At 42.3% G+C, this 21948-nt stretch overlaps 1 protein-coding gene across 1 annotated transcript in view; it reads left to right on the top strand.

Annotated features, from left to right (window-relative positions):
* Positions 1–344: 344 nt before the first annotated feature.
* The window catches only part of LOC136991623 (regulating synaptic membrane exocytosis protein 1-like), a 123387-nt gene continuing 101783 nt past the window's right edge, over positions 345–21948 (top strand). The window contains exon 1 of the mRNA XM_067294598.1: positions 345–672. Within this exon, the coding sequence (XP_067150699.1) occupies positions 509–672 (164 nt within the window). The 5' untranslated portion in view covers positions 345–508. The remainder of the gene's footprint in view (positions 673–21948) is intronic.

The following is a 21948-nucleotide window of genomic DNA, read 5'->3' as shown; positions in this document are numbered from 1 at the left end:
GGCGCTGCCGCCCGTGAGGCGGCGGCGGAGCGCCTCGGACTCCGCCTAAGCGGCACCAGCCCCCCTCCCTCCTCCTTCCAGTCCCAAGCTCGCAGTGGCGGAGCGTTTCGGCGGCGGCGGCGGCGGCGGCAGCACCCGCCCTTCCTTGCCGGCCGTCCCGCGGCGCACACCGCCTCCCTCCGCACGCAGCCCGGCCGCGGCGAGCGGAAGCCCTCCGCGCCGTGCCGCGGCGCCCCCGCGCCCCCGGCAGGAGGATGAGCTGCGGGCGGTGGCGCGGCAGCCCCCCAGGTCCCTGAAGCCGCGGAAACAAAGGGAGGAAGCAGCAGCAGCCGGGCTGGGTTGGATGCAAGCAACCATGAAAGGCTGGGTCTCCGCCTCCTCCGCTGCTGCCAGAGAGCTGCCGGCTGCTGCTGCTGCTCAGAGGACTACACTGTGAAGGGAGGCGGGGGAGAGGCTGGATTGGTTTGCCTTGCCAAGGTAGAAGGTGTAAGGGAGAGGCAGAAATAAAATGTCTTCTTCGGTGGGCCCCCGCGGCCCTCGCCCACCCACGGTGCCCCCCCCGATGCAGCAGCTGCCCGACCTGAGCCACCTGACAGAGGAGGAGAGGAACATTATTATGGCAGTGATGGACCGGCAGAAAGAAGAGGAAGAGAAAGAAGAGGCCATGCTCAAGTAAGCAGACGCCAGTCATTCATTCATTCAGTCACTCATTCATGCGCCGGTTGCTGGCGGGCGGGAGCGGGCGCTGCCACACCGGGAGCAGGACGGTGCCCGGGGCCGGCTTCGCCCTGCTCCGGGCCGCCCTACAGGACCCCTCGGCGAGGCTGCCGCTGCAGAGCCCCCATCCTCCTCAGCCCCCGGCCCGTAACTTCCTTTCCCCCAGTTGTCCTCGCCACCGCGGGAGCCCCCTCCTGAGGCAGAGCTGCCTGGGGAGCCCGGCGCCACGGGACGGAGAGGGACGGCGGCCCTCCCCGCCCCGAGGGAGCGCGCGGCGGAGGGCGGGCGAAGGGGAGGGAGGAAGCCCCGACCCGGGGGTGAGGGCCGAGGTGGGATTCGTTTGGGGCCCCCAAGGCGCCGCTTCTTCCAGGAGGGACTGCGGGTGGGGTTTCCCTCCGAAACTGCCGTGCTGCCCCCACCTGGCTCGGCCTCGGCTCCCTCCCGCCGCGGGGGGGGGGGGGGGGGTCGGCGGCTGCCCTCAACCACCGCCCTGCGCGCGCCCCAACCGCCGCCAACCGCCACCCCGCCCGCGCCGCCAACCGCCGCCCCGCCCGCGCCCCTCCGCGGGGCCGCGCTGCCGTGCGCCGCTCGCCGGCTCCCAGGCAGGCAGGCAGGCAGGCAGGGGCTGCGAGGTAGCTCGCTGTGGAGACAACAAGGCGTTTATAATTAGAAAATAAATGTAATTAGTCGCTCTGCTCATTACAGAGGGGAAGCGTGCGTGCGTGCGTGCGTGCTTGTGGGACGGAGGGGAATTGGGTTTATCACGCTCCGCGCTATGCAGGGAGGGGTGTGGGGAGCTCGGGGTGTTGGTAGATGCCATATTTGGAAACCAGGACCTTACAGCCTCTGTTGAACCTTTCCTCTCTCTTTCTTTCCCCCCCTTCCTTGCGAAACAATGCATGTGACCACATTTTCTAGCTTCCTTCATCAATAGGAGGCTTCAAACCTAACGTTACCAAATTGCCTGCTGTGAGTGATGGGAATAAACAGATTGAAACTGTGGCCTGTGGAGGAGAATCAGATTTTCTCCTCTTCTGGCTACCCTTCAGGCCTATTCACTTTGTGAGGGAAATGGTAGAATAGGAAGATGGAATATATACAAACCTTTTTGTTATCCACAATCTCTTCACTGTGTAAGGTGTATCCTTATCTCATTGTCTTCTGATTACATATATATGCGTTTGGAAGGGACCTTCAGAAGGTGTGACATGGTCTGGGGATTTCTTTTGGCTGCATCAGATATCAGTGCTTGGCAGACGTGGGTTCCAGCTCTTCCCGGTGGCTGCCTCTAACCAACGGAGATACCAAATCCCCGCAGGCTCCAAACTTCCGTGCCATGTATTGCAAGTGATGAACCTGGGACTTTATATTCATTCATTATATTGCTGTCTCTTTCCTTTTTCATTGGTGCCTGGATTTGGATTTCTGCAGGGGCTACTGGTGCTGATTGTGAAGGTCCAGTTGCTAGTGCTGTGTATTGCCTAGGACTGGGACTGAGGTGGGAGTGTGGTATCTGGATCTTGGTCCAAGAGGAAGAGTTCAGTTTGCTGTTGCTGTTTGATGTGCTTGGGGTGTGGTTAATCTTTGAGGTGCAATGGTTGAACGAATAAATATTTGGGGAAAATGCATTGTATTAGTCAATGTGAGGAAACATAAGTGAAGGATGCCTCTTTAGTTTTTAATTATCAGAAGAAAATTAAAAGGAGAAATACTTCAAAGGTTCTAAGCTGCATTTATCCTTCTCCCATTCCTTGTTCTCTGCTGCAGCTACTTCCCTATAAATATTTACCTTTTATTCGATGAAGAAGATTACTGGTTCTTTGATGATGTTGTAGAGCAGTACTATAAATCCTGTAGTCACTGCAAGAATGAACTTTTGTCGGCTGAGATGGTAATTTCTTGGCCCTGTTCTTGTTAACATGAGACAGAGGATAAATTTTCCTCCTCTTTTTTCTTCTGCTTTTCATTCCTATAGTCATTTTTGAATTCTGGAATGATACTTTGTCATTTCTGTAGGATTCTGGGAGTCTTCAGCAGTTTCACTAAAAGGGTGTGGGAGACTTTTTAAAAATTATTTTTAGAAGAGATCAAAAATTGTTTGTTAATTCAGGTTAAAATTACTTTATATTATGTTCAAAGGTTTGTGATGCCCAAAGTTAAAAGTTTATTTCCTAAATTTTCTTTTAATTCAAGAGAATAACAGTTTAGACTCTCCATCAGTCTGAAAAATTATGATTTTAAATAGATTTTTTCTTTAAATAGCCAGAAATTCATAGAAAATATACTGAAAAGCTTATGAACCTGTTTACTCACTTTAGTTATATCATTGGTTTACAAAAATTAGGTCATAGCAAATAGTTTTCATATGGATTATGATTTTAAATGTTATAGGGAACTGCTATATTTCTAAAATCATTTGCCTTTTCTATATGCCTATCATTTACTTCTTTCCTAGGACAAGAGTTATACACATCTTTCCAGAGGGTAACCCTTATAGATTGGATTTTGAGGCAAGAATTTACTTCCATGATTTTGTAGAGCCATGCTACAAATATGCAATGGTACTATCCAGATGACACAGCTATATTATAAAAGTCATATACCATCACTGCCCCTTCCTACTATCTTCAGTAAAAGTTGTTCTGATTTTCCAAATGTCTCAACAAAACAGCCACCAGTTTTCATTTAAAACCACCTGGCAGAGAAATGTTTCCTTCTTTAACGCCCACATACAAATCTGGAATGTCCCCATATCTGCAAATTAGGCTGCGTTCAATCCTGGACTGGTGAGAGGTCTGATACCTGGTGCCTCATGAATCATAAGGGCTAAAAAGGGTATGGCATTTCCTTCCTGTTCTGGCTGTCCTGATAGTTAGCAATAAAAGTTTCTGAAACAGTATTGGTAATTTTCATTACCAGCATTCCTCATGGTGAAAACTGTAGGAAAAGTTGCTGGTTAAATTGCAATATTTTTCACATAACGATCATAATATTGTGGATCCAAGGGAATGAATTTGAGGTGTTTTTGTGAGTAAGTTGCATGGATTTTAGGAGACGTGAAAGAGGTTAGGATCATCAGTGACGAGGATGTGTCCCTCTCCACCATGTCTGTACCTCTCTGTCTTCCTGAGCCCTGTTTCTGACCCTGAGCTAAAAGCATTCCTGTAAAACCTCTCTGTCAGTTCATGCTGACATCAGCACATACTGCAGCGTGCCTGCCTGGGAGCTGCTACAGGGAACAGGACTATGGACAATGTAATGCTTTCTCTGTTTGTTCTGGAGAATGATAAAAATATATACATCTATTTGAAACCTTGTTTTGCCTATCTCTCTTCAGGAACTTGCCCTATCTGTCAGTTTATTGGCCTGCTGAGTTTCCTTGGGCAGTTTACTGCTAAAGGAACTTGCGTTCAACCTTTACTGGCCAGTGTGACTCCTTCCTCCCCGCAGTACTCCTGATCAGTGACAAAGACCCTGTCTTCCCCTGACCCTTTCAATATCAGATTTCAAACTGCCCTGTGTTGTGTTTGTGGAAGAGAAACATTCTGTTTTCCTCTTACCCGTTGAATACCTTGGAGCAAAGTGTTTGAGGGCTTTTGTGAAGGTTCCTCCTTTTGCTTTTTTAAGAACAGCTGCATCTTGACATGAGGAACACTTCAATGTTAGCCAATTCCCTTGAAATCACCTTTACCTCCAAAGAACAGGTTTTGCATTCTGCTCTAATAGAGTCAGTGTCACTATAGGTACTCCTGAGAGCATATCCATGCCTCGGTGCAATGAAGTGCAGCCCCAGTTTGGTGTCTTTACTGGTCTTTACTGAAGACTCAAATCCACATAAGCACTGTGATGCCTACCTGGCACTTAGTAAAAATTGAGGCACCTTGCGTGCAGTCCACAAAATCTTTCCCTAATAACACACCTGAGAAGCCAGGCATTCTTGTGTGTCCAGGGCCCATAGCTCCAGAGCATGTGCAGGCGCATGAGTGCCTTGGTTGCAGTGAGTTGCTTGGCTTGCTGTCTGTCTTGTGCTTAAGCCCGTTTGGGAGTCACAAACTACAGTCATGTGCTTAAGCCCTCTGAAAGACCTTACATTAATACAGCACACATCTTATGCATGTTGATAATCAACTCAACACTGAACACAACTCAAAACACTGGTGTTACAGCAGTGGCTCCTTTCCTAACACATAGACAATATTACTGCTTCTGACCAACTTAGGTCTAATAGCCTGGTGGTTAGGAAGTAGTTATCTAAGCCCAATGCACTTCTCAGCCTGAAGAGATTGTGTCTTGAGAAGGGCCATAAAGTTCTAAGTTAGTGGAAACAGTTCAGTTCCCCGTACAGAGCAGAATGAAAAGTTTATGGGCCCAGGAGCCTAACTCAATAGCAAGCCCAAACAGAGTTCTCCCCTGCAAGGGGATACATGCTTTTGTTACCCAGGGCTATTAATTCAGCCTTTATTAAAGAGTCATTTGATTAAAAATACAGAGAGCGTTGGAAGTGGGAGGCAGGTCATCCTCCCTCGCAGCTGAATGATTTTGTCTCAGGGCTCCAGAGCTGCCTCCTTGTTCCTGTGTGGTCTCGAGAACTTTGCCTTCATGCCTGCCGCACCTTTGACAACAGCATTGGAGAGCAGTCTGTTGAGGAGGTATGGCTTTACCAAGATAGACTCAGGTCTTGCCCATTCTTGCTTCCCTGTTTCTTGCCAACTGTGCTAAATTTTGTGGGTATCTCTGAAGACTGTAGTCTCTAGTGACTCTCTTATATGGAGATTGGCCTTCTAGATGCCTAAGCTTCCACTGCTCTTGTACGAATAACCGTTTGTGTAGCCCAGTGGTAGAACAAGCCATGGACTCCTCTGCAGACTAATTCACATAGGAGGCCTTTGTCCTGTTTTACATGGTAGGTGCTCCTGCAGCTGAAAGGGAAGAAGTTTGTATTGAGTGGCTGATGTGTCCAGGCTGAAGAGCAGGTGTTGACCTACAGGTTATTCTGATGTGATGAACAAATTGTGGGGATGCTTGAGGAGGAAAGTTTTCAGTGAGGCTGAAGAGAAAAAACAAACCATTATTTGCAAAAATATTTTAAGGAAAAATGTTTAAAATGTTTCAAGTGTACATTCAAACACTAAGCCTGCAACAACTATATTGTTTGTTTGTGGCTATAAGGTGCTTTGAAGTGAAACAACTTCTGTTAATCTGCTATAAATTTCAACCATAGACAAATCACGGAACTATATATATTTACATGTATGTATTTAAGCTGAAGTTTGCTTACGAGCAGTTATGTGCATTATATCCTTGGATTAGTTAAGTATTATGCCCAAAACACAGCATCTGTGAGCACTGCTAGTTGAGTTCCGGTTCTATTCTGCTGGGACTTTCACAGCCCAACAAGGCACGATGCACTGGCACAGTCAAAGTATGCTTTTCTCCACTGCTTGTGGAACAGTAGCTGATAAAGAGGGAACAGCTATAAATCAGCCTTGGATAAATTTTGGCCAGAAATTAGAAGGAGGTTCCTAATTATCAGAGCAGTCATTTTCTGGAGCAAATTTTAAATGAGGAGAAAAGCTTTTACTACTCCTGCGATGGGATTTAACAAGGTTGTTAAAGAGATTGTTTGCCTTGTATTGGCAATAGCAGGAAACTGAACTCTTAGACACAGGGGGATCACTTCTAGTTTTGTAATCCTAGCTGAGTTGCTCCCCTAGAGAAGCCAACAGGTGCTCAAAGTCTTCCCAGATCTTAACAGAGTTGTTTCAAGAGTTGCCATGGGAATGGTAGTTAATAATTAGGGAGGAGGTGATCCTAACACCCTATTTTGACCATTTACTGTGGTGCCCAAATCTGAATTTAGTAGAATTCAGGTTTCTAGACCAACAGAGATACTGGAGCCACTCACTTTTCAGGGCTGCCAAATCCTGAAGTCACTTAACATTTGATGAGAATCTGTGTTTATGGTGAAAGGTCCCCAGATACCCCCTATAATTTCCTGTGTGTGCCCAGCAGTTTCCAGTCAGAACTGCTAGGTACATAACTCTCTGAAGATTAACAGATTGGCAAGGAGGCACCTGTTCCTAACCAGTTTCCTGGAGACGGTTTGTTTCGCTCTCCACTTCTAACACTTGGACCTTGCCTAACACTGGCAGAAAACATTGAATTCTGCTCAAAACACAGTAGCAGCTGCTGCCAGCCTTGTATTTTGAATAGTAATCACAGGAAAAATAAGGAACTAGGGTTTCACAACCTTCCTAGTCTAAATGGCATAAACCCACCAGTGCTAATTCCCCTTCCATAAATACTAGGGAAGGGAGAGAGAGGATTGTTCTCCATCCTTTCTGTTGAAACTGGGCCACTGTAGAGAAATGAATGTAAGAGTCATGGGGTCATCATGAGGAAGCCTATCATTATATCTTTAGAATAAAAGATCTGAAGCCTATCTTTAATCCCACTGAGAAGACAAAAGCAGAATCAAGGGTTCTGGGAATGGCTTGTTCATTTTGCACTAAGGAATTAAAGGATAAAATACATAAATAATACCCAAGACACCCTCCTCTGAGTCAGGCTCCCTCTTGCTTATTTTTCCATAGTTCCATGAATCTTACTTTCCTTTTTGTGCAATGAGACAGAAGGAATGGAGGATATCCTCACTTCTGTTGCTTGAAAGCCTTTTATTTTTTCTTTTTATTTGAAGGGGTTTGGAACCATCATGTTTTAAGCTCTTTAGATGAGCAGGGAGCAGAATCCAGATTACTTGTTGTTTGGGTGGTTTAGGTACCTGAAGTTGTCTGGATAGTCCCTTTCAATATTACATTGTGCCTCTTCCTGACAGTACTAAGTTTGATCCTGACACTTCATTTTACAAATCCAAATTGTGGAGGACTGGATTTTCACAGAATCAAAGAATGGCTGAGATTGGAAGGAACCTCTGGAAAAAGTCTAGTCCAACCTCCTGCTCAAGCAGGGTTGCCTAGAGCAGGTTGCCCAGGACCACGTCAGGTTGGGATTTTGAATATCTCCAAGGATGGAGACTCCACAACCTCTCTGGGCATCCTGTTTCAGTGGTCAGTCACCCTCACAGTAAAAAAAAGATTTTTTTTTCTTACGTTCAGATGGACCTTCTTGTGTTTCAGGTTGTGCCCACTGCCTCTTGTCTGGTTCCTGGGCACCACTAAGGAGAGTCTGGTCCTGTTGTCATTAGACCCTCCCTTCAGTATTTATACATATTGATAAGATCCCCCCGAGACTTCTCTTCTCCAAGCTAGACAATCCTAGCTCTCTTGGTCTCTCCTCATATGTCAGATGCTCCAGTGCCTTCATCATCTTTGTGGCTCTTTGCTGGATTCATGCCAGTCTGTCCATGTCTCTCTTGTACTGGGGAGCCTATCACTGGACCCAGCACTCCGGATGTGGCCTTACCAGTGCTGAGTAGAGGAGAAGGATCACCTCCTTCGACCTAGTGGCAATGCTCTTTCTAATGCAGCCCAGGCAGCTGTTGGCCTTCTTTGCTGCAAGGGCACATTGCTGGCCCGTGTCCAATTTGTCCTCCAGGACCTCCAGGTCCTTCTCTGCAAAGCTGCTTTCTAGCCAGTTGGACCCCAGCCTGTACTGGTAGGGGCAGGACTTGGCGTTTCCCTTTGTTGAAAGTTTTAAAGTTTAAGAGGGAGACCAGTAGGGCAACACTGCTCTAATATGTTCTCAAATGACTGAATCATTCAGAGGAAGGATTGCTCATAGCCACTGCTCCCAGCAGCTTTCTCTCTACTGCACAAGGCCCTTACTAAGGTAGGGAAAGAGGAAATTTAACAGTGCTGATGCTAGTTTTGCCTTTTGCCTAGGGGAAGCATCAGAAAAAAATTAACAACATTTGAGGCTTCAAGTTTTCGCTACTCTGAGAGGGCAAGTGTGGCCAAAAAGGTGTCCTAATCTGTGAACAAAAGGAGACAGGTGGCGGTGAGCTCAGGATTTCTAGGAGGCTAATCATGGCTTTTAGGGAATTTCAGAGAATTGATAGTGTTTTTCCTGCAGAAAGTTGGAGTAAGTGGTCCACGGAGACTGCTGTGTGTAGTCAAAATCTGTACATAACTGCACACAGTTATGTTGTACAGCAATTATGAGACAGTCATAGACCATTCTAACAGGGGCCTACCTCACCACCAAGGCAGTAGCAGGAGACTGTCAGCACACAATCACAGATTCATAAGAATTACCTCAGAAGCTGTAGTGGAGTGGGGCACTATAGGGGATGACAGATAGTAATGAAGATCACTTCCGTGTTCTAGAAATGGGCTTCAGATCTGTATATGCTGAAATGCTGGAAGGTCTAAAGTCCAAATTTTTATATTCTTTTCTGGCCCGTTTCAGTGGGTTTATTGAAATTCACATGGTGTTATTTCTGTACAGGCTTCTTCTCTCATGATTCTCCACTCGATACAAGAAGCCTCCAGAGCTTTGTACTCAGCTTTGTCATGTAGGAAGTCTGACATTGCAGTAATACTTTGTGACTTGAAGTCCATGAGCCTACAAATTCATAGGCATTATTTGTGCCCTACAGAAGAGTGAAGACAAAGATGGGATGAAAGAATATGATCTCTGGACAGGAACTGCTCAAAGTTGTTTTAAATCCAAATCTTAAGAGGAATTATGCAGAAAAAGCCTTTTTTCTAGAGGAGGAGGATACACTTCCATTGGTTGTTCTTCTGGAAGATAGAGGTGTTCCAAGAGGGAACTTTAAAGTGGTATTAAAAATTCTCAGTTTTGTCAATACTCTTCTACTTCCTAAGTCTTATGAGAAGAATTTTTTGATACAGGAAAGCAACTAGCCAAAAGGTAGTGTGCTTCCTTCATCAGGCAATTACTGAGCATTTTAGGATTTTAACTTAATACCTTAAAAAAAGACTATTTAAAAAATAGTGGCTTAACATTTGCAACAGTTGTATTCAGGCTTGTTGGATGCAGCCTTTGTTTAAACTGGTAATTGACAAATAAAATCAAAATTTTATGTTTGTTTGCTGACATTTAGAGCCACTTAAAATTTCTAGTCAATTTTAGCTTCTCCTTCTTTCTAATCCCTGAGGCCCACTGCATTATTTTTCTCCCCTGGGCCTACAAGTTTTAATTTCCAGTCAGATTTGGCTTCTCCATTGTGCAAGGAACCACAGTGCTGGAATGTGGTAATGTTTTTTTGGTGGGGGAAAGAAAGCCCTTGAGCACCTGCAGTTTGACTCTAATTTCCAGTGGTGGTAAAACATATAAGAATGTCTTATGCAATCTCAAACTCTAAATGGTTTAATTCTGCTTTTTGGAAATAACTACATAAATCATCCCTGTAACTGTAAGTTTTATGTCTGACCATGACTGTGTGATTTCCCCCAGTCAGATCCATGTATTAGGTCTGTAAGGATGTAGATAGCTTATCAAATCTCTGCATCTGTAAAGAGTTATAATTGTTTATCCCCTCTCATATACACCACAGACATGGTAAAATATTATGTAATGTTTATGGTGCCTAGTTTTGGAATTCAGGCAATAAATGTTATTCCAGGTTATTTTTGGTTTTCACAAAAAACAGCAGAAAAGAACGACACTATCAGAATACTTGTTATCTAGGTTAAAACAGCACAAGGCGATGGGATTGCTTTTTAATTCTTTGTACTTATAATTGAAATATCATCTTTAAAATATAATTGCATATCAGATACATATGTCCAGAGAGAGTTTTAAACAAGAAAGCCGTGTTCCAAATATATTTCTGGCACAGTTACAGAGGCAAGGAAAACTAGTTGCAATTTTCAGAATAATGACACACAAAACCATTCATACACTTGCCACTTCAGAGATATGAAGAGACAAGGGCATGATGAATAACTGTTTCCAGACAGTTCTAGATTGAATTAGTACATCTATTTTTGCACTCATTTCTAAATCAGTTCACACCAAGTGTGTCTTATTATTTACAGTGCCAAGACTGTGCACTGTGCTTATGGTAAGTGTTGTTGATCCTCCTGAAGACTGGGGAGCACGTCTTATCTATGCATGCTTTTTTACAGATATGAGTGTAATAAAAATGGATAATTTTTGAAATCTCCCAATTTTTTGGTCAGTCTTTTCCATATTAAGCACTCAGTCTTGTAGTCATTGAGAACTGATGTAACTCCTGATAGGTGCTTTTTGGTCATGGATGAACCTAGTAGAGAGAGTTACACTTTTTAATGAAGTCAGTGGTTGGTCTAACAAACTGTTTCAGATTTTGAGGATCTGTGGTGTAATCAGAGAATAGTTTTCTCTGTGTTTTGGGCTTTAGATAAACACCAATTTTTTGTTAGATTGGTGTTGTATCAAAAACCAGTTATTATCTTTATGGTCCTTTTTGAGAGTTATTATTATAAACTTTGTTATGTGAAATTTATTTGGATATTGTTCATGAATGCAACAGAGTCCAACCTTATTATTTTGGTAAAAGGGCTATTATATTGCAGAGAGAAGTCTACTACTCTTTTACCCACAAACAGAGCTTTCTTTTTGTTCTGAGAATTGCTAATGGAAGTCTTCACATGCTTGAATGCTCTAAGTGCGAAGCATCTTCTCAAGTGTTTCTCTTGGTTACCAATACTGCATACTCTGAGGTGATCAGAGAAAGAAATTATGTGCCCAAAAGTCTGTCTACTTCTTATACTATCAAGTCTAATAAAATATATTACATCTTCTTACAAATGTAGCTTTGCTTACAAGGGCAACAGGCATCACACATTTTGTAGCTGATGTTCAGAAAGATTATGTCTACGTTTTTTGCAAAGAATATATTAATTTTAAAGTCTTTGAATAAACTGCTATGGCTCCAAAATCATAACAATAAACTAGGATTTTGCAAAAGATTTATTGATATACTGTTCTGTTTCCAGATATTTAGCAAACCTACAGCCCTATCTTTTATTACACATACAGTCACAGAATCACAGAATGGTTGAGGTTGGAAGGGACCTTTGGAGATCATCTGGTCCAATCCCTCTGCTCAAGCAGGATCACCTAGAGCAGGTTGCCCAGGACCACATCCAGTTGCGTTTTGAATATCTCCAAGGATGGAGACTCCACAGCCTCTCTGGGCGTCCTGTTCTAGTGTTTGACCACTCTCACAGTGAAGAAGTGTTTTCCTATTTTCAGTCCAAAGAGTTAAAAATTTGCATAAGTATGGATTAATCATGTGGATGTATTCTGCAGGATCAAATTTTTAGTAATAGGACTTTTGAGAGAAATGACAATGAACCAGTTTATTTTATGTAAAAGAAAGTCCATTTTGGATTATTGAATATATTTAGCCATGTTTCTAGTCATAATTTGTTAGTATGACTATGTTTCTGTGGATTTCATTGCTCTTATAAAAGGCATCAAGACCTAAGCAAAAACAGACATAATAGCTGCCTGAGTTTAAGAAAGTAGTCAGAGTAATTTTTCATTTATATACATTATTTTCTAGGTTTTTAATTAGCTTTTCATATGAAGCTATTTTCAAAATAAAGCCATTTGCAATTTTGCAGTATTAACTTTAGAAGCATTTTGACATTTGACATCAGGAGGCTAAATTCTGTGCTGATTAAATGAAATTGCACTGATGCAGATGAAAACATAATGAGAAAGCTTGAACTGTAAAAGGACTTGAACAAATGATGAGTATTTAATTTAGCTCATAAGTCTCTCTGGTACTGTAATCTACTGTGAAAATTTTGACATTGGATGAAAAACCTAAACTACAGTTAAAAACACATACCTGTTTGGCAGAATGTATATGTGTGTGTGTGTGTGTGTGTGTGTGTGTTTGTAGAACAGCAAGGCAGCTGGTTGATGGAGTACAGAGTGCATGAGGCTAGGCACTTGGGAAGAAAGGACACAATTTATGAGAACTCTAGATCATCCTAGTTTAACTCTATTGATTTTGGTCCTGGATGGAGAGCAGAACTGCCACCTCCAAAGTATCAGGGCAATAGGTTTCCATTTTATGGATAAGAATTAGAAGAGCCTTTTTATGTGTACTTGTCCATAAGAATATGGAACCATGCCATATGGAAATATGTGCAAATTGTTTTATAGGCTTTAACTGCGACATTATGTTGCCTAGCATCACTTGATATATGCAGAGTGCATTGGTCAAATTTGATCATGAGCTGAAATTGGGATCAGGTTTGCCTGCAGTCATATCACTTAAGATCTGACTAGTGTTACAGTCTAACAAGCTACTTCCATGGGCCAGCAAACAGTTGTATTGCTGTGGTCTGGTGCCTGCACTGAGTTTGATTAACTTCAGAATCTCTGCCTTGTAACAGGTGTCACTGAAAGCTCATCTGCTAGCTGGAATAAGACTTAAGTGTTGTTGAGTCTATTTAGATGGGATACTTCCCAGTAAATCTTGTATTTTGCGGTAGGAAGCACATTTTCCTCAAAAATGCAGTTCAGTTATTTCTCAAGCTTTGCATAAAAAGTAAACTTAAGAAAAGTGAAACGAAGATATGGTTACTTACATTTCTGAAAAAAACTTTTATCACTGTAAGAGCACATCTGTATTCTTTTATTTAAGCTGTGTTCTGTATAACCCTAATTTCCAGCATTTTTAATGCATTTTTTTTTTCTCCATAAAGCTGTCTTTTCACATGCGTATAGAAAGGTACTGTGTTCACTCAGAGGTGGGGATTGCAGAGTTATGTGGATTGATTCTGATAGCGGATATGTAAAAAGTGTGTAAATTCCTTTGAGATTAAACACACAGTACATTCTTCTTACATTTCAGAGCAAAATTAGATATTGATTTTTTTAATGTGAAATCCATTCTAAGAATATAGAACCTCACTAACATATTATGATTCTTGTGTTTTGTGTTTTTAGATGATTTGATATTGATTGTAGTTTTTAAAATTGAAAGCTCTCACATTTATAAGCAAAATCTCTTATAACTTATTTTACAAATTTTCTGTAAAACTGCATTAACTTAAAGCCCAGCATTCTCCCTTTAAAAAGTATCATTCAAACAATTATAACACTCACAGTAAGATAACTTTAAACATAACTGTTTGGACTGGGCTGACTGGTCTGAACTCTTCCGACTGACTGAACTATAGGTTTGTTCACCTGTAACATCCCCTTTTCTGGTGGTGATCTTTAAAGTTCTAAACTTGTCCCTGTCTGGACAGATTTAAACAGTTCTTGTGAAAAAGGAGCTGGCAATTTCAAGTTAAATGCCAGATGACAAAATGCTCTTTCTTCATCCAACCAAGGTGATCTGACTCTTTGCCTTCCCAGGATTTATCCTTTATGGGATTGTAGAATTAGTGAAGTTGTCAAAGTGATAGAATCTTGAGGAGAACAGCAACGATGATACCGCTTCCTATTATGGAGGGGTTTTGTCCTCTTGTTCAGAGGGTTTGCTCTTTGGCAATGCTTTCAGCCCTGTCCTCAGGGAATTTATGGCCAGGATTGTCGTCTTCTATCTGTGTTTAAGTGTTTGCCATATTTCTCTCAAATCAAGACCTTGTCACAGTGATTCATGGTTTCTCTTGCCTTCGGGTGGGTTACTACAACAAAGTGTACATAGGATTACCCTTGAAGATGATCCTGTTGATCTCATACTGTGCTTTTTTATTTTTCCCTCCGTTTCCTATTACATGTGTTTCAGCTCGAAGCAGAGCTTTCCTTCCTGTGTACTGGTAGAAGAACGGAGATCAGCTGAGACACACAAGAGAACGTTCTTAAAGTAGAGAAGACAGGGAAATTCCACATGTAGTTTTGGTGGAGTGCTCATATATCTGATAACTTGTTATGAAAGCCCAAGTTTGAACATTATGCAAGGTAGCTCTCTTGTTACATGAAAGTTGCAAAGGTGGATAAAATCTAATCTTGTCTGCAATTTACTTGATAGTGTAAAATACCAGGTGTTAAATTTTGAAGACAGGCCCCCCTTGCATGTCTGGCACTCATGAATAAACCAAGCAAATCAGTAAGTAACTTCTGCAACAGCCACTCTTTTGACTCCCATGTCACAGACCAAGGACTGAATGAACAAGACAAAGCTTTCCCTGAAAGAAAAGAAAAAGTAGTGTTTCTTCTAGGTTAAAGCTGAGGCTACTGGGAGTATGTGGAAGCTTTTTTTTTGATGTGTTACCGTAGATTGTCTAAATCCAGTAGTCTGAAGTGTTTATCCTGTGAAGTGTGGAGCCCATCTTATGTGAAGCCAAGATGTCTGTACTTCCGAGAACTGTACCCCAGAGCTGTCAGTCTCGTATTTCTCATAAGTACCCAAACCATTTTTATTACATTTTTTAAACTTGAAAAGTGCTAATGTTGTCTGTTAATTAGAACACAGTTCAAATTTAACCATGTAATACAGTGGTGCTTCCCAACTGAAGCTCAGAGTTGAATGCTAAACTAATTTATGATGCATTTCTTTTTCTCACAGTATGTTTTTCATTAAGGCTTTCAACTTCATATATCATCCAGTTGTTTAAATCATCTTGATTGGACCTACATGTATTACATATATATCTTACCTAGTATATGTGATATATATAATACGTAAGAGCTTGGTTTCTAGTATTTTGGTAACACAGTTATTTATCTTTCTCCTTCCAGTCATTATAATTGTGCTCTTGATAAATTAAACTCCTAGACAAATCAAGTTGGCTTAAAAAGCTATTTTATTCATGTTAATATTGTATTTCTGTTTAAGGACAGCTTCCTGTGAAACTGCAAGGAATTGCAAATGTTTTTCCATGTCTCATTCAGTGCAGATGTCATGCTCTGCTCATAAAGTGTTGCTAATGGGACTAACTGTGTGATTGTTGCTCAGAGGTATGAAGCACAGAGTACATACTGTTCGGTTAGGGCTGAGTATATGTCTGTGCTGTCCCTGGAGGTATGATGGCAGCATGGAAACCATGCCTGTGCTCTCTTTAACCTAGCTAGCACAAGTGGCTGTAAGAGCGAGGGCTGGAGCAGACAGAAATTCAGCATAGTCTGCTTCCCTGCCTCTGACAGTTGCTGACAGGAATGCTTCTGCTCAGGGAGGAACAGGAGAAATGAGATACATGGTGTGATCTTTCTTGGTCTCCAAGGATGGGATTCAGTTGCTTAAACACAGGTGTCTGGTGCTATTTAAGAAGCCCGATGGTACCGCTACTTGTCTTCAGCTGGCCCTCTCTCCTCCAGGAGAGGGTCTCCCATAGATCCTGTGGTGTATCTGTCCAGGCCTGTGAGAGAATCTTGGATACCACAGGGTATTTCAGACTGCATTAGACACCTATCTTTAGGCCATTGAATCCCACCCTTAGTTCCCAGCTTTGTTGAGGGCAAGGCCTTCTAAATCTGAGCATACATGGGGGAGGAAAAGGGTGAGAAGTTGCTTGCTATTTTAAAAAAGCTTTTGCAAGAGAGGGCAGCAGTGGAATGGAGAGAGCTCAGGAACATGCTGTGATTTCAGTAGCTGACTGGCACTAAAGTCACTCGGATACATCATGGGTAGGTATTTCCTTAGCTGGAAGCCATCCCTGGACAGTCCTGGTTTCATTGCTTGACACCAGATAGCAATGACAAAATCTTCAGCTCAGTCGACTGATCTGACTCTGTTTTCAGACTTGTACAACCAGTTCGATTTTGCATCTTCATGGCTGTTTTTGCACAAGCTGACTACGTTTAAAGTTAATGGGGTTTGCCTGCTTATGCTGTGATCCCACTTTGTCAGCTATGCTGGCAAATCCTATCATACAAATAAGGATATTTGTACGGCCATATAATTGGAGCAGTTTTTTTATTGACTTAGTTTTATCTTTCTCAGTTTAGAGTTTGAGGGTTTTGAAAAGTGTCGAATGGAATACATGAATACATGGTTGTGGCGTTGTTTTAAAAGACAAAGAAGTGTTTCTGAGTGTCTTTCCACCTTTGTTGAACTAATGCATTGTGGCTGATTTTCTTCTAACTCAGTAACTGTTTATTTTTTGCCAGTTATACTTCAATAAAATGATTTAAAAAACAGTAAACATCATGTAGATGCCTGCATAGAAACGTAGCTACTCCCAAATTTGAACATTTTGGCTTTTGTGTTTTGTTTTGTTTGTCTACCCCCTTCTCCAAATCCTTCCTATGGGATTTTTGAGATCATTGTCTTTCCTTTTAGGGATCTGTCATTTCTCATATAATGTATTATGGCTACTTGAGGTAAGAGCATGTTTCTTTCCCCATGAGAAGTAGCACTTCTGGATTGTGAATGATCGTTAAACTAGCATCAATGAAACAGACATTTTGTTTGATAAAATCCTTATTTATTTATTTATTTTTTTTTCAGTCTTGCGTCTCATGACAGCTAAGGTGTTGTAAATGTTCTCCCAAGGTAACCACCAGATTCCTTTAATAAGAAGAGACTGCAGAAATGGCTGGCATTTTGTATTGTGCTGGCAAGGCCATTTGCTAGAAAAACAGTGGTTGCTTAGTTGCCATGGGAGAACAAAAATGAGGAGAAGACAACATGAAAGTGCAGACTCTAGTCTTGTGAGGGACAGCAGAAAAGGCGAAGGTACTGGGCAAGTGAAAAGGAAACCATGAGAAAGTACATGCTACCTGAGGCCCAAAAAGTTGAACTTGGAGCACGTATGGGCAGGTTTGTGGGGATTAAAGAGAGGAAGAATATGTGCCAGGAGAAAAATGAGAGGGAAAGGCTGGAGTTAATAGGGATAGAAGCCTGGGGGGCCTGGCAGTAGGCTGAGAGTGATGCGGCTGCCTATTTGTCTGGTATACAACAGGGGTAAAATAGCACTTCTGCACCCTGAGATTGAGATAATGAAAAGTGATGGATCCTCTGATAACAGACTTGGAACTTGCATGTTTGTGTGTCTCTTTCACTTTGAATTTGAGCTGGAGATGGTTAAGCACACAAGTCAAGAGGAGGTGAAAATTTATTTTCAATGTGAAAATAAATAAATTAGAAGGCAAATAGAAAACAAAAGGTTCAGGAATACTCAGTGTTTGAGCCAGTCTCATGATTGTGAAGAGAAGGGTCTGAGTCATTAGGTTCAGAAGCTTGGGGCTTGGCAGTGCTGCCTTCCTGGCTCTCTGCAGGCTCAGATGGTGCGGTGAGAGCATCCAGAAACGCAGAGTAGCTGGACCAAGACAGGAACTGAACACTCGGTGCATTTGATTTCAGCAGCCCCAGAAATTCAGCATTTTGCAGTACCACTAGCTATTCCTGAGCTGACCCTGTGGTCCTCAGTGGAATGTAGGTCAATGTAAGAGGTCTGGTCTGGTTTAACAAACGAGAGTAGTTGGATCTCCTCCTTGTGTTTGTAGCACAGGACTTGGAAATCCAGTCCAGCCACATCTCAGAGGTACTAAACCTGAGAATAGTAATCCAACTTGTTATTTTCCAAAACAAATTCCCATGATTGTTAATGCAATGCAGTCTCACAATTTTGGTGCCTTTGTGATTTAGAATGTTTGGAATTTGCCTTAATCTTATCACTCATAAGAAGAGTGCTGCTTCTGGTTAGGAAAGGACCCCTGCTGCCACAGGAGCTGTGTAACAGAGGGTTGCGGAAAGGCTCTGCACTAGGAGTTTACATTCCTAACAGAACAAACAGACAAAAGGAAGATAAAGTGTAAAGTACACAAGCTTATCATCTGTAAGGCAGCGGTAAGTACTATGTTAGTCTCAAGGCTTGTAGGCAGGGTGCCACCTCCCCTGTGTCTGTCCAGCCTTGTCAGCTCTAGCCTGGCACATTGGAGGTTCTGTGCATATACACATTAATCTGTGCAGGCTCAGTGCCTGAGGGAATGGAGTGTGTTTGTTAATTAAAGGTGGCATCTCTGCTTTTTGGGTGGATGAAGAATGGAGTTAGGAGGGATCAGCTAAATGGAAAGAAAAAAAGCATAGGGATGTTGAAGTTTGAGAAGAAGATGCAAGTACAGCTAAGAGACTGAGCAGGCAAGAAGCAAGAGAAAGGACTGGCGCAAATCACTATGCAGTAGAGAGTTCAATCAAAACTGTACAGAGTAGTCTGAATGTCCAGAGGTCCCTGCTTTGCTGAATCAGGAGCTGTTCTTGGCTAGGAAAACTAATTCTTTTCTGTATTTTTTTCTCCAGTGGGTGGAGATCTCCCTGGAAATTTGTGTGTGTGCATATTATACATAGTATTACATTATACTCTCCTGTGTGTGTATACATATGATAGTAGTAACAGCTGGCTCATATTAGTTGCTTTGCAATAGGTGTAAATGGTCCTTCCTACACCTATGACAACTGAGGCACAAGAAGGTAAGGAGACAGGCAAAGGGCTCTCTGCAAAAGAACGTGAAGTAGAATCCAAGTCTCTTGAATCCCACTCTAGTGCTCAGTACATGAAAGCATTCCGGAGGGCTTGTCTGAAGGGCAGCTGAGACAAGAAGCCATCTATCTTAGAAGGAAATTGGTAGTGATAGAAATGGATTTGTGAATACAAAACATTTATTATTCATCAACTATACTTGTTTGCTGGTAAAATCGGTGGATTTGCTAGATCTCATTCTTTTAATGTGCTGCTGGGGAGTGAAGAAGTAAACCGGGTGACAGCATTAGAAATCTTTGGCTACTTCAGTATTTAGGATGAGACACATGAGTGCATAATCTCATAGATTGCATAGTGTCATTTGAGACAGGCAAACATGACTGCAGGTAGCCTTGTTTTACTCCCCACACTCCTGGGTTTCAGAGGCCTGCTTAGCTGCTTCAAAAGCTGAGCTTACCACCTGGAACATCTGGCTGGTTCCTCTCTCTGTTTTCCTCAGTGCCACAATGGAAGGAGAAGGGATAGAGGACACAACATCTAGACCCTATAGAGGTGGCATAGAAGTCTCTACCTAGATCCTGCACTCTCTGATCCTACATACTGTGAAACAGCTGGGAAGGGGAAGAGAACAGACTGAAGTGGGGCAGTTCCAGCTGGAAGCTTTATTATCCTTTTCCTCCATGTAGAAGACCCCATTGAGCTATAGTGCTAACCTTATTTTCATAGTTGATGACTTGGAGATTGTCATGCAGGAATACTGTGGTTAACACAGAACTGAATCTTGTCTTTCCTGAGCTAGTCCAGCTCTTTCTTTTCTAGATGTTGGAGAAAATACAAGTATTCCAAACTGTGAAGAGAAACAGATAAGCAGTAGTGTGATCCTGTATCTTGGCAGTCAGATGATGGACGTGAAAGAAGCGTAAGAGTGTATTGATGCTACATTTTGGAGGGGTGATTGCAGCAGACAATCCTTCAATAAACTTAGTTTGGCTGTTTTGGATGGAAATAAAGGTAGAAGGATGTATACTTTAACATTGACCAGGTGTCTGCCTCAGTATGCATAATCAGGGATGCACAATGAAATCTCAACCTGCAATGCATGTAGTCATGTTTTCACAGCTACACAGGCAGATGTAGTTGTTCAGAGATTGCTGCTGACCACAAATATGCACACAAAGAGGCAGCAGCCAAAAGAAGATAGTTTCAAATGTGTGACATTCACGAGTCAAAACAGAAGAGGGGAGGGGAAAAAAAGGCAGGAGAGAGATGGTGAGACACAAGTATGTAGATCTGCCAGGGAAGGAGATTGAGGGAGTTGGGATATTCTTGAGGCTGCAGTAAGGAAGGAGGTCATATTGGTTTTCCCACCAGGGCACTGTAACTGAATAGTTTTTCTTTATTTTTCCATCTCTGATTTCTGGAGAGCAGGCTCAGATGGGTATTTCAAATCTGAGATATGTTGTAGATTGAGGTTGACAGCTTTGTTTCTATCAGCGTGCTTGGTCTTTAATTTGGGGAAGAAATACAAAGCTGTGACATCAGCTATATGGTTTATCAATGATATCTTGCCCCAAGGTGCCCGTGCTAATTTCAAAGCTTGGAATTTGGAGGAGTCAGGATATGGGAGTGACTGCCTGCCACAGATGCCTTTCATAAGTCACTGTGCATCTAGCTTTAGCCTACGCCAGCCACATCAGAATTAAAAACAAACACCTATAATATGATTTTTTCCACTATGCTTATTGTTGTATGATGCTGTGATACATACTCACATGTCCCAGTGGTCATCCTTCATGAGAACAGGATAATGAATACTGCTCTTCTTCTGAAAGCATCAATTACTTTTCCTTTCTTTTAAATTACTGTAAAATACCTGAAAGGTACCAGCCCTAGATATTCAGTTGTCTAACCACAACTGATGTGTGCTACGCGGAGCTTGTGCTGTCTTCCAGCAGTTCTGGAGGGGTCACTTTAAGATGAGACGATGCTTCATTTTCCAAGTCTTTTGTACTTTTTGTTGAACCTTAATGGTTGGGATTTCTCAAAAGTGCTAACTATGATGGAAGCTTGCAATATAGCTGCTTGTTTGCCAGGAGTTATAGACGGTATCTGATTTTTTCAAAGATGTGCTGAGCTGCCATGAGGCTCGGTGTAAGTGTAGCTGGGGGACCTCTGACAGTATGTAACAAGTGTCAGCAGCAATTATCAGTCATTGTCATCCAGAAAATCCATCTTTGTTCTGCTAGTGCTACTCTGAGATTTGTGCATCTTGATTTCACCTTAAGAAAGTATCAGCCTGGATGTTAAGTTATTGGACAGAGACTTGAGATATGATTCATCTTTGCATGATACCATTCTGGGCAAGTTTGAATCTGCCTGTGCCTCAGCTCTGTATTTGTTCAACTGAGATAATGCTTCTCTCTTCCTTTCATTGTCCTCCTCTGTTATTTAGTTTGCTTTTCAGCTCAGTCCTTTTCCATGTGTGTGGATAATTGCAAGGCTTTGCTCCAGTGAGGCTGTGGTCTCAGTGGAGGTCTCAAGGCACTGCTGCAAGACAAATTAATAATAATAAATCCAAATAACCAGAATTATGTTATCAGTTTTGGGACAGGATCTGGTTTTGTTGACATCCGCAGATGGGTTTGACTTCACTCTGCCTACCAAGATGGGAACTATGTCTGGGGTTTTTCTATAAAGATTACTACCTGTTGGGTGGCTAAGCCTCATCCTTTGTCCAAGGTGATAATTTTTGAAGACTCAGATACAAATACAAATCATTTTGGCTAAGGAAATTTTAAATCTATTGTATAATATACACTGGACCAGGAATAACTATTTTAGGATGGTAGTTTAATGGCAAGTTAAACACGTTATGCTTGTGGTAAATATTCATGTTTGCTGCTCTTAAGCTCCGAAATTTCATGTTGTTATCTCA

This window comes from Apteryx mantelli, chromosome 3, assembly GCF_036417845.1.
Source record: "Apteryx mantelli isolate bAptMan1 chromosome 3, bAptMan1.hap1, whole genome shotgun sequence".
In the NCBI taxonomy this organism is placed as follows: Eukaryota; Metazoa; Chordata; class Aves; order Apterygiformes; family Apterygidae; genus Apteryx; species Apteryx mantelli.
Note: the sequence above shows the minus strand (reverse complement) of the source record. Positions and strands in the feature narration are given on the sequence as shown.